General features: G+C 36.6%; 1 protein-coding gene across 1 annotated transcript in view; it reads right to left on the bottom strand.

Moving 5' to 3' along the window:
• Positions 1-14,196, bottom strand: part of ADAMTS19 (ADAM metallopeptidase with thrombospondin type 1 motif 19) — a 222,596-nt gene that overhangs the window by 57,563 nt on the left and 150,837 nt on the right. Inside the window, exon 16 of the mRNA XM_031448946.2 lies at positions 6,894-6,974. Coding sequence (XP_031304806.2) covers positions 6,894-6,974 — 81 coding nt within the window. The remainder of the gene's footprint in view (positions 1-6,893; positions 6,975-14,196) is intronic.

Raw genomic sequence — 14,196 nt, 5'->3', positions numbered from 1 at the left:
CTGAAAGAAATTAAAGAAGAGGTAAATAAATGAAAACACATTCCAGGTTCAGGAACTGGAGGACTTAATACTGTTAAGGTGTCAATATTATCCAAAGTGGCCTACAATTCAATGAATTCCCTATCAAGATCCAAATGCCCTTATTGTGCAAAAATGGAAAAAAAAAAAACTGTCTTAAAATTCATACGGAATCTCAAGAGACCCTGAATAGCCAAAACAATCTTGAAAAACAGGAACAAAGCTGGAGACTCACACTTCCTGATTTCAAAACTTACTAGAAAGCTACAGTGATTAAAACCGTGTGCTACTGGCATAAAAACAGACATATAAACCAACACAACAGAATAGAGATCCCAGAAATAAATCCTTGCATTTATGGCCAAATGATTTTTGACAAGGGTGCCAAAATCATTCAATAGAGAAAGGACAGTCTTTCAACTGGTGGTGCTGGGAAAACTGAGTATTCACCTGCAGAAAACTGAAGTTTGACCCTGAATTTATACCATGTACAAGATTTAATTCAAAATGGATCAAGAATCTAAATGTCAGACCTAAAACTATAAAACTCTCAGAAGAAAATATAAGGTGAAAACTCCACAGTGCTATGATTCCTTGGATATTGCACCATGGGCACAGAGTATAAAAGAAAAATAGACAAACTTCATGAAAATTTGAAAATTAAAAAATTCTGCACATCAAAAGACACTATTAACAGAGTAAAAACCCACAGGATGTGAGAAAATATTTGAAAATCAATCTCATGAGGGATTAAGATCCAGAATATGTAGAGATTCCTAAAACTCATCAATAATAAAACCAAATAACCTAATTAAAAAATGGGTAAAGGGCCTGAATAGGTACTTCTCCAAAAGTTATATAAAGCCAACAAGCACATGAAAAGATGCTCAACATCACTAATCAACAGAGAAATACAAATACAAATCCATCATGAGATATCACCTCATGCCCATCAGGATGGCTACTATCAAAACAAACAGAAAACAAGTGTTGGTGAGGACATAGAGGACCTAGAACCCTTGCACCCCGTTGGTGGGAAAAGAAAATGGTGCGGCACCTGTGGAAAATGTTACCCAGTTCCTCAAAAAAATTAAAAATAGAACTGGCCTATGATCCAGCAATTCTACTTCTGGGTTTCTACTCAAAAGAATGAAAAGCTGGGTCTTGATGAGGTACCTGTATAGCCACGTTTATAGCAGCATTATTTACAATAGCTAAAATGTTCACGGTAGCTAAAATGTTGCTTCCTGGGAGGCAACCCAAGAATCCACAGATGAATGGAAAGAGAAGCAAAAGGTGGCATATACATACATTGAAATAATATCCAGCCTTTAAAAGGAAGGAAATGCTGACAAATGCTACAGCATGGACAAATCTTGAGAACAGTATTCTAAGAAATATGTCAGTCATAAAAGGACACTTACTGTATGACTCCATATACGTGAGGTGTGAAGAGTGGTCAAATTCATGGACACAGAAAGCATAATGGAGGTTACCAGAAGATAGGAGGATGGCGGAATGGGGAGTTACTATTAATGGGTCCAAAGTTTCAGTTTCAGCAGATAAAAAGAGTTCCGGAGCTGGATGGCGGTGGCCGCACAACAAAGTGAACGTACACAATGCCACTGAACTGTGCACTTAACATAGTTAAGATGCTAAATTCTATGTTACATGTATTTTACCACAATTTGAAAAACATGTATTTTTAAGGCAACAAAATGATGCCTGAATTCCTGGAACATATGAATGTTACCTTATATGGTAAACAAACAAACAAACAAATAACCTTGCAGGTATGATTAAGTTAAGGATCCTGAGATGAGACTGTCCTAGATTATCCAAGAGGGCCTAAAATGCAATCATATGTAGCCTTATAAGAGGTACAAACAGGGTTGTTTGAACACAGAAAAAGAAGAGGAGGCAATGACACTAGGGAGGCAGAGATTGGAATGCTGTGGTCCCAAGCAAAAGAATGATGGTAGCCACTGGACGCTGGAAGAGGTGAGGAATTGATGCTCCCCTAGAGACTCCAGAGACAGTACAGCTTTGCAGACATCTTGATTTTTGGTTCAGTAAAACTGATGATGGCCTCCAGAACTTACAAGAGAATAGATTTCTGCTGTTTTAAACCACCAAGTTCTTGGTAATTGTCACAGCAGTCATAGGACACTAATACAGTGACATTAACTATAGTGAGGAAAACTAAAGGAAGAGGTTTCAGCACAAGATGGAAATAAAATTTTTGATTTACACATTATTTCTGCGGTACATATGAGAATTTGATAATTTACATCAAATAAAATTGTTCAGCAAAGAAGCCAGATGTGAGTCCCTAGGGAGACAGTATAGCAGAGAAGACAGTAGGGCCCAGGCTTGAGCGCTACAGTATGAGAACATTTGGACACCAGGTAGAGACTGAGAATCCAACAAAAGAGGGCATTTGCTGACCCTGACAAAGGCAGTTATTGTAGAGGTGAGATCAAAACAAGACAGGACAGGTTGAAGAGCCAGGGAAGTCAGGAATTAGAGGGATAATGGAGATTTCCCATTTGTAAAACCACCAAGTTTATCCAGCCATGTTTGCTAGCATATTACAAATCAGAGTACAATGTAGAGTTTTGCAGAACTAAGAAAACTCCATTTGAGACATTCTTTTCCAGCTTGGAAAAAAGAAAACATATCCCCAAGTGTAAATGCCAACTGTCTGCTATTAAATGAAAGTACTGCAAATGTCTCAATTTTATACAGTGTCTCCAAAAAACGGATATTGCAACTTTAATCTGAATTTGGGTATACAGCAAGATTTACTTGCACTTAAAATGAATTTAAAAACCAAATCAGGTAAAAATAGATAAAATTTATGTATTAGTAATGACTAACAAATGAGTGTGTCACATGACAAAGAATTTATTTTACTGTCCCCTTTCTTCAAATTTTCCTACTCCTAGAAAGCAAACCCTAATGTGAAAAATGACTCAATCCAACTGTAGACTATTTTCAATGTCACAGAGCAGAAACAATCATGTAATTCTGGGTTATTTTTTCATGTATGAAGTGTTTTCCTATCAAGACATTATTTTTGATTTGAGAAAGAATATAATGAGGAAATTATTTTTGTTAAGAAGGAAAAAAAGACACAAAGGCATTCTTTAACAATAATATAAACACAATGTTTAAGTTCTGGGAGAATATTCAGTCTTTTGCCAGACCTATCACATTATATTCTCCTATCTGTGGATGCCACTGACTATAAAAGATCATTTCATGTGATTTAATTAGTTTGAAATATTAATATATAACCAATATGTATTCTGACAACACAGTATTTTCTTTCATATGCAGAAACAGTAATTGGCCTAATTAAAATAGCTGATACAATTTTTTTTCCACAAGCAATACTTAAAAATTTGAAAAATACTTGAGGGCCCACATAAATAAAACTGGAAATGAAAGAAAAGGTACTATCAACACTACAGAAATACAAAAGGTCCTAAGAGATTGCTATGAACAATTATATACCAATATACTGGACAACCAAAAATTAATGAATAAATTCCTAGAAATGTGCAATCTCCCAAGACTGATTCAGGAAGAAATACAAAGCATGAACAGACTAATTACCAGTAATGAAATTGAACCAGTAATCAAAAAACTCCCAACAAATAAAATTCAAGGACCAGATGACAACACACGTGAATTCTACCAAACAGCTAAATAATAGTTAATGTCTACCCTTCTAAAACTCTTCCCCCAAATTGAAGAATGCTGCCAAATTCATTCTGTGAAGCCAGCATCATCCTGATACCAAAACCAGGTAAAGACAACACAAAAAAAGAAAACTACAGGCCAATAACCCTGAAGAATATAAAAGCAAAAATCCTCAACAAAATATTAGCAAATCAAATCTAACAATACAGTAAAAGGATCATACACTATGACTGAGGTTTATCCCAGGGATGCAAGGATGGTTCAATATTCATAAATGAATCAATGTGATACACCATGCAAACAAACTGAAGAATAAAAATCATATGATCATCTCAATAGATGCAGAAAAACTTTTGACAAATTCAACATTCATTTATGACACAAACTCTCAACAAAGAGGGTATAGGGGGAACATATCTCAACACAATAAAAGCCAGATATGACAAAACCACAGCCAACATCATACTCAATGGTGAATAGGTGAAAGCATTTCCTCTAAGATCAGGAACAAGACAAGTATGCGACCCTTGTCACTTTCATTCAGTGACATAGTATTTGAAGTCAGAGCCACAGAAATTAGACAAGAAAAAGAATCCAAATTGGAGAGAAAGAAGTAAAACTATCACTCTTTGTGTATGACATGATACTACATATAGGAAATCCTGAATATGCCAGCAAAAAACTATTAGAACTAATACACGAATTCAGTAAAGTAGCAGGATACAAACTACACAGAAATCCGTTGCATTTCTATACACTAATAACAGAAAATGAAAATAAGAAAACAACCCCATTTAAAATTGCATCAAAAAGAATGAAATATCCAGAATAAATCTAATCAAGGAGGTTTTAGGAATAAATCTAGTAAAGGAGGCAGAAGATTTGTACTTGGAAAACTATAAGGTATTAATGAGAGAAATTGACAAAAAGCAGTGGAAAGATAGACCATGCTCAAAGATTGGAAGAATCTACATTGTTAAAATGACCATACTACCCAAGGCAATCAACAGATTTAATGCAATCCGTATCAAAATACCAATGGCATTTTTCAAAGAACTAGGACAAATAATTCTAAAATTTATGTGGAAACACAAAAGACCCTAAATAGCCGATGCAATCTTAAAAAATAACAAAGCTGGAGGTACCACATTCCCTCTTTTCAAACTATATTACATAGCTACAGTAATCAAAACAGCCTGGTACTGGTAAAAAGACAGACAAATAGATGAATGGAACAGTATAGAGAGTCTAGAAATAAATCCATGCTTATGTGGTCCATTAATCTATGACAAAGGAGGCAAGATCATACAATCGAGGAACAAGACTCTTCAACAAATAGTGTTGAGAGAACTAGACAGCTACATGTATAACAATCAAACTGGACTACTTTCTCATACCCTATACAGGAATAAACTCAAAATGGATTAAAGACTTAAATGTAAGAACTGAAACCACTAACCTCCTAGAAGAAAACATAGGCAGTATGCTATTTGACAGTCTTAGTGATATTTTGGGGGGTATATCTCCTCAGGAAAGGGAATTAAAAAGTAAAAATAAACAAATGGGACTAGGTAAAATCAAAGCTTCTGCACAGCAAAGGAAACTATCAACAAAATGAAAAGGAAGCCTACTGTACGGGAGAAGATACTTGCAAATGATACATCCTATGAAAAGTTAGTATCCAAAATATACAAACAACTCACGTAACTCAACATCAAAAAAACTCAAACAACTCAATTGAAAAAAGGGCAGAGGACTTGAGAAATTTTTCCAAAAAGACATTCAGATGGCCAACAGGCACATGAAAAGATGCACAAGATTGGTAATCATCAAGGAAATGAAAATCAAAACCACAATAAGATATCACCTCACATCTGTCAGAACAGTTATCACCAAAAAGACAACAAATAACAAGTGTTGGCCAGGATCCAGAGAAAAGGAAACCCTCATGTACTGTTGATGGGATTGTAAATTGGCATGGCCATACAGAAAACAGTATGGAGGCTCCTCAAAAAATTAAACACAGACCTTCCACATGATCCAGCAATTTCACAAAAACACTGATTCAGAAAGATATAAGCAGTCCAATGTTCACTGTGGCATTATTTACAATAAGCCAAGGTATGGAAGCAACCTAAGTGCCCATCAGTAGATGAATGGATAAAGAAGATGTGGTATGCATACACAATAGAATATTACTCATTCACTAAAAGAAAAGGCAATCTTGCCGTTTGTAACAAATGTTTGGATCTAGAGGGTATGATGCTAAGTGAAATAAGTCAGATAGAGAAAGACAAATACTATATGATGTGGAGTCTAAAAAACAAAATAAGCAAACAAGCGAAACAAAAAGAAACTCTTAAATACAGAGAACAAACGGGTGAATGTCAGAGGGTGCAGGGTGCACAAAATAGGTGAAAGGTACTAAGAGGTAAAAAACTCCAGTAATGAAATAAAGAAGCCATGGTCATGTCATACCTAGCAAAAGGAAGGTGGTCAATAATATTGCAATGACTTTGTTGGGGAAAGATGGCTACTAGACCTACTGTGGTGATCATTTCATAACGTATGCAAATGTCAAAGCACATTGCCTGAAACCAATACAATATTGTAAGTCAACTTCTTCAGTTACAATTTTTTAAAATACCTTCTTCATAAATAAGTACACCTGAAGTGAAGCAAAAGAGAGCAACACCTCCCATTAAAAACATCAAATCCTTCTAGTATACAGAAATTTTTTTTGAGGGTTCCACAAGATTTCCTAGTTCTAAAGCAATCACTATATAGATACACACACATTTATATATGCATTTGCAATGCAATAAACATGAATATCTGCACATTCACGTGTGTGTAAATAGGAAATATATGTGCAATATATGAAATAAAGCGTCCCCAAGTCCTCCACTGAGTGTTTGTTCCTGAACATAGACAAACATGTGGAAGTAATTTATAACCCCTCAAAATACATAACCAGATTGCTTTTGCTCCTAGGAAGTCCCTGGGAGGGAGGGAAAGAAATTCCTACTTGATATGGCAAGAAGTGCTTCCCAGGAAATTCAAACGTGTGACTAGAAACACACTGACATCCTAGCCACCACAGAAGTCTCAGGGCAGGGCAGCCAGGCTTGAACTTGGCTGGGCTCTGAGTCTGTAACACAGGTTACCTAGGTAGCTGTGTGCTGGCTTCTCCTCCACGACCTTGATTCTTCTTGCTCCCGCAGGTATCACCAGCACTTCTACATAACCTGTAAGAGTCAATAAGACATGAGATACATCTCGAGTTCTTTGAATTTTTCTTTTCTTAATTGACTTGCCCTCTTTTTCTTTTGGTTTTTGCTATGCTATTTCAATACCTATATAAAGAAAAAAATGTACGTATAAAAGCTGCCATAATTTCCAACGGAGAAGTTTCCTGGAAAGATGTTGAGAATACAGCAAAGAGGCAATTGTATTCTCAGTGAAAAAGCTCCCTGATATCTCATGAATTATGAGGGGAGAAAAAAGTAAATTGGGACAGCCCAGTTAGAAACACAGTGAATCTTGGAACAAAGCAAGCAACCTCGAATTCTGTTCATGGCACTCCTTTAAGTTAGCGAGTGTGGGAAGGAGGAAATGCAGCTGGAGAGCACACAGCTGCGGGCATCTGGCCCCTGGAGCAGCTGAGTGTAGGACCAGAGAGACCAAACACTCCCTGAGGAGATTAACAAAGCGTTTTGCAACTGAGTCTGGAGACAAGTAAGTGTAAGGCCACACCAAGCAATCTGTGTCACCCTGGAAGGTGTCAGACAGCTAGAAGCAAGACACACTGAGGTGTTTCTCAGAAAAGGTTTTTCAGCAGGCATTAGGGATGTAATGCTTGAAGTGAAATAAGGTAAGACAAAGTTGGAAGAGAAGGCGTGCAGAAAAAGTCAAAATCAAGACTTCACTTGGTGGAGAATAGTGACAGAGTAGATGCCAACTTGTGGCCAAATACATATGATTTAAAATTATATTAAAATAATATTTAATATTCTTCTTAGTATTTCTGTGTAGCTCCTTCTAGCCCTGACACAAGTCTAATTTGAAAGCTAGTTTTTAAAAGGTACAACAGCTAATCCCAGCGTTGTCTCCCGTTGATCAATTATTCAAACCTGAAACTATTTACAGTTATTTGGTGTATACCAAAAAGGTAGCAGACACCCCACCCGGTGGAATCAGAGGCTTGTGTTTTTCAAATCATAATTTCCATTAGTGAATACTACTTACACAATTTAACCATTTCTAGTAACAAACCACACAAGCACTAGCATTTTGTTATGTGGACAAAATATGCAGCAATGAAAACAGAAACAAACGCTTACTGCCTATTTGTATAGAAGAAACGTAAGAGAGTCTGTGTACTCAGTGAGCACAAATATCTTACATAAAAGCGAGTTAAATAAAACTTCCAAAATTATGTCAAAAAGATCACATGCAAAATAATATGGTTAATTCCCTGCTGAAAAACAGAAACCAATGTTCTTTAAGTGTCCTCTTTCTCTGATCAAACCACTGTTCAGAAGTTTCCCCGCTAGTTTTAGCTCATAGAAGTGGGATTTCTTTCCTTTTAAATGGTGATATACATTACTCATGTTTGAGAAAACACTGGCATTAGCAGGAATCACAGTGATTTGGAGGAGAGGACATTTCATATAATCAAGGAAAGTGTCACAAAGGAAACAGATGAACTGTCCCTGAAGAATGGATAGGATTTGGATACAAAGCTGACCCCTGAACAACATGTGGGTTAAGGGTACCAACCCTTCCAGTAGTAAAAAAAAAAAAAAAAAAAAAAAAAAGAGTTTAATTAATAGCCAGCCCTCTGTATAAGTGGTTTCTCTGTATCTGCGGTTTGGCACCCACAGATTCAAATAGCTGCAGGTCGATTGTGTGCCACTGTAGTATTTAGTTATTAAAAAAAAAAATCCAAACGACAACCTATGGAATGGGAGAAAATTTATGCAAACGATGAAACCAACAAAGGCTTGATCTCCAGAATATATAAGCAGCTCATACGACTTAATAAGAAAAAAACAAACAACCCAATCCAAAAATGGGCAGAAGACCTAAACAAGCAATTCTCCAAGGAAGAAATACAAATGATCAATAGGCACATGAAAAAATTCTCAATTTCACTAATTATCAGAGAAATGCAAACCAAAACTATGATGAGGTATCACCTCACACCAGTCAGAATGGCCATCATTCAAAAGTCCACAAATGACAAATGCTGGCGAGGCTGTGGAGAAAAGGGAACCCTCCTACACTGCTGGTGGGAATGCAGTTTGGTGCAGCCACTGTGGAAAACAGTATGGAGATTTCTCAAAAGACTAGGAATAGACTTACCATAGGACCCAGGAATCCCACTCCTGGGCTTCTATCCAGAAGGAACCCTACTTCAAAATGACACCTGCACCCCAATGTTCACAGCAGCACTATTTACAATAGCCAAGACACGGAAACAGCCTAAATGTCCATCAACAGATGACTAGATAAAGAAGATGTGGTATATTTAGACAATGGAATACTATTCAGCCATAAAAATGACAACATAACACCATTTGCAGCAACATGGATGTCCCTGGAGAATGTCATTCTAAGTGAAGTAAGCCAGAAAGAGAAAGAAAAATACCATATGAGATCGCTCATATGTGGAATCTAAAACAAACAAAAAATGAACATAAACACAAAACAGAAACAGACTCACAGACATAGAATACAAACTTGTGGTTGCCAAGGGGGCGGGGGCGGGGGTTGGAAGAGATAGACTGGGATTTCAAAATTGTAGAATAGATAAACAAGATTATACTGTATAGCACAGGTAAATATATACATGATCTTGTAGTAGCTCACGGTGAAAAAAAATGTGACAATGAATATATGCATGTTCACATATAATTGAAAAATTGTGCTCTACACTGGAATTTGACACAACATTGTAAAATACCTGTAACTCAATAAAAAAAGTTAAAAAAAAATCCACATATAAATAGACCCATGTTGTTGAAACCTTTGTTATTCAAGTGTCAACTGTATTTAGAAAAAGAACGAGTTCACTGCATGCAAAGAAAAGTAACGTAGTAAGTGATATTTTTAGTAGCACATAAAATAATTCTGACAGAATGAGAAGATGGCTCTATTAAGAGAGTTTAAACACATGCCCAGGACACTGAATGTATCAGTCTGAAGCTACTGAACATTCTACAGCAACGAACTTGGTAATTAGATACCGGTTTGGAGAGGCTTTGTCTGACAGGAGTGCACAGGATACCCAGCCACACAGCTGTGGGTGCCAGTGTCAGGAAGCTAATATAAAACTCCAGGAGTGCTAGAGCCTAAGGTAGAAAATCCAGAAGGCATTGTGGAGAAAAAAAATTCTGAATTTGAGAACCAATACAAAGTGGGGAAATAAACACTGAACACACAATGCTTTATTATTACTTATGTGAGAATGGGACCATCATGTACTGAAACACAAAGTCAAGTTTGGGTAATAATCTAATAAATCTGGCTTTGCAATTTGTATTTAACAAATCGGTATAACATCTAGTAAAAATATCCAGTAAAATCTCTGGAACATCTGGAACTTCAGGAAAAGGTTGTGCTATTGAAGTAACTCTGTGAGGCAGTAATTTAAGCCAAGGAGTAAGTGGAGAAAATTAAGAGAGAGGAGACATCAAGGATTCAACCTTGGTGACAGTTTTTTTAACAGAGAGACTGAAAAAAAAATTCAGGAAAGAATATAAAGAAGGAATCACGATAAGGTGGAAATTGGGTGATTTGGGTGTAGTGGGATCTCCTGGATTAGATTATTTTAAGAAGAGTTGTAGGTCAAGGGTATAAAAAGCTGTACAGACATGAGAGAGAAAGGTGACTAAGGAGTTCACGTGTCACAATCAAGAGGCACTGCTCACCTCTGGGCAAATAAATTTAGGAAAGTGTTTGGAGAAGATGCTAGATTTCAGGATGTTAAAATGGCAGAGAAGAAAGAGAAAAGCAGAGGGAGTAACTGTAAATTTCTGTTTGAGTTTAACAGTAAACTCAGAGGGATGCTGTATTTTAGCACAAGAGTTATATCCAAGTTTATGGCTCAATCTAGAGCAGCTCTCTATTACTCAACTGAAATGACCTGGAGGACAGTGAGTTAGACTGAGTTTAAAGAAGAAAGAGAGGAAGAAAAATATTAAGCAAAGACACTGGAAGAGGGATAGCCAAAGGCTGGGGCTCTAGATATTTTTCATAAGCCACTTTAAATAAGCCATTTAGCACACTTGGGAAGGCATATTTATAAAAGAAGTAAGTAGAGGAGTGGCTATTGCCAAGCTTAGAAGTTGAAATACAGCCTATGTCAATGTCATAAATTTGACCCTCACCTTGGACAGTTTACTTTGTATGTAGGAACATCCTATTTTATAACCAGTAATCCCCTTCTTAATCAGCCTTCTTAAAATGCCAACAGCAATCATTATCTTCATGGTAGTAATAATGCTGAATGCTGCATTTTGAGCAGCTGCTATGTGCTAGTCACTATTACAGATAATTTATGTAAATCATTACATTTAGCCATAATGATATCATCCAAAGCAGATATTTAATAGATTAACGGCCTCTTTCAAGACCGCCTTGTCGCTAATGAGCTGACCCAACCAAGCTTTGAACTCAGATCTGATTCCACTCTCCGCTTCCAGCTGTGGCTCCCTGCTGCTATTTCACAGAGTAGAACACATCGCACTATGACTAAGGCTGTGGCGCACATACAAATAAAAAGTCTAAGAGCATGTGTTCCTTATACAGGATTAGTATCATCATCGCTTGTACTAAGAATAACAGACTTTATGCCCACCTTCTTCTAAGTGTATACTGATAACTATATAGTTCCACAACTGGCCAAATACACAAGTTACCTTTAAAAAGCCCCTAAAAAATTATCCGACGGCCAGGCAAGTTACAAGGAAAGACATGATAAATACACTAAGGAAAAAAAAAAATCTCTCTTCTTATTTTCTAGCTCCAACAAAAATGATTTAGCAAACTCTAAATAGAGCACAGGGACTGAAAACACCCACATGTGTCTGCACATGTGTTACTCATACAATATATACAGAGTGCATGGCCAACTGGATCAAATAAGGCTGCAATTCCTTTAAGAGATTCTAGGAAGTCCATAAACTGTAAGGATAAAATTGTCTCAAGAGAAATGAATACAACATTCCTAAAGTCACAAGTAGATGAAGCCCAAGATAAATTAAGGACTCATACAGATTTTTGTTTTGTAAAGTTCTTAACATGGTAATGTTTCATTATTAATTAAATTAACAAATGTTAATGGATCACACACTATGCTGGCCATTGGGAATATGGCACTGAGCAAAAATAGCCATGATATTTTTCCTCACTGATCTGATAGTCTAGTGGGAAAGAAAAGACCAATGAGTGTAACATGACAAAATTACAATACAGCTGAACTGTCCAAATACAGACACGGTAAACATCAGTAAACTAATCAGTGATAGGAGATGGAGGTTGTTCAGGGAGTGCTTCCCTGAAGAAAGGACATTTGAACTGAGATCTAACTGATGTCCAGGAATTAACCCAGCAAAGCTAAGAGGAAGCTCACAGAACCGTATTTTTAAATGCAAGGTGCTGGAGGAAGCACGGTCAGCTTGAGCATCTGTAACAAATCTGGTGGCTGCAGCTTAGGGAAGGAAAGAGACCTTGATCTGAAATGATGTCAGAGAGCAAGTAGGAACAGCACCAGGCAGGAACAACACTTTGGCCTTATGTCCAAGTTAAGAATTCTAGTCTCTTCCCTGTGAGCAATGTATAGTTAGTCTCTGGCATATGGTCACATTTTAGACATTTTCCAAATAACAGATGCCATTAATGTAGCTTACAAACAGACTAATGAACAGAAGTAGACATTAAAGTGCAACAAAAACAAAGGAGGTTTGAAGTAGGAACCTGGGAGAAAACGTATCCACAAAACAGCAGTCAGAATAAACACCACGTCACTGATTTTTAACTGGTATTTCTGTTTTCCCTGCTTAGTGGAAAAGTGAAGTGTTGTTACAATTAAAAAAAGATATCAGTGCTAAATGCGCATCAGTATTCTACAGTTCCCTGCTTCCAGGCATATTAAGTAACTATGTAAGACTATTCTTCAAAAATTCTAGTATCCTTCAATCTCTTCAGTCTTTCAGACTTCATCTGAACTTCTGCACTTAAAAACTTCTCCCGTCACAATCAGGCTGAAAAGCTTATTATAACTGCACCTCTTATTTGAAAGTCTGGGAGCCTGCTACAGCTTAGTCTGACTTTTCTAAATGAGTTCGGACAGATTTTGACTTGTAGGACCTGTCACCTTTTTTCACAGCTTTGGCGACTGAGATTTTGATCTACAATTTACCCTGGGCTTTAGTTATTTTTAGGCCTCAAGTTCTTTGAGCTCACTTATCTTTTATTCTGCTGGGGCCTAGGAAAAGACTGTATTCAACTTTAGAGGGCTGTGTCTAATTTTCTTCTCTGAAGGACTTTTTAAAAATCAGAATGAACTCAGTCTTCTTGATTATTTAAATACAAATGGCTTACTCCTTGTATTAAAACAAATATATATTTTCCGGTCTGGTCTTCTGGTGTTTGAACAAGGAAGAAATTTAAAACAGGAAAAAGGTGATGTATGTAATGTAAGCATACTAATGATAACAAAAAATAATCATAAATACTAAGTTCAAAAGAAAGATGTCCAGGTAAGACATTACTGTAAACACAGAAATGTTTGCTTCTTCCCAGTAACCATGAGGGCCTGAGTAGAAAGCATTTTCTGTATATAAAGCATACTTGTGGGTCATTATATTTCTGCACAGATAATATCACTTTTTGTTGTGATTCACTTTGAAATTCACACTATATAGATCATCGTCAGTTCATCCTCGTATCCCCTGAGTATCAGTATTTAGAGATGAGGAAAGAAGAGAAAAGAAAATGAGTTCCCACCATTAATACGTCTGGAACATCAGCCCACATCTTTTGACTCCCTGTTACAGTTCCCAACATGCCACATTGTCATAGACTCCTGTTTTCAAAAATTTATTCACTTCAAATTTAGTAAAAATATTAAGAAAAAATAAAGAAAGTGGAATGCTGAAGACTTGAAGACTAAAACTCTCAATAGTTGCTTCAGGCTGTTACAAATCATTATTCTCTGTTAGACATCATAGTTTGCATTGGAGGATAAGTCCGTAGAAACCTGATAACATTAGCCAATGCAAATTAGATTTTTCCCTTGCTACTCCAATTTATTAAATGCACAACAGATGACTTCATACGCTCAGTGTTGGGAAATGGGCTTGTTAGAATTTCTGGCTCATATCACATGTATTGTATGTCATCACGAAAAATCACTCAATATCCATTACAAAAGTTTTCAACAGAATCAGAACTGGAATTTCT

Source organism: Camelus dromedarius, chromosome 3 (assembly GCF_036321535.1).
Source record: "Camelus dromedarius isolate mCamDro1 chromosome 3, mCamDro1.pat, whole genome shotgun sequence".
Classification (NCBI taxonomy): Eukaryota; Metazoa; Chordata; class Mammalia; order Artiodactyla; family Camelidae; genus Camelus; species Camelus dromedarius.
The sequence above is the reverse complement of the archived record's forward strand: the minus strand, read 5'-3'. Positions and strand labels throughout refer to the sequence as shown.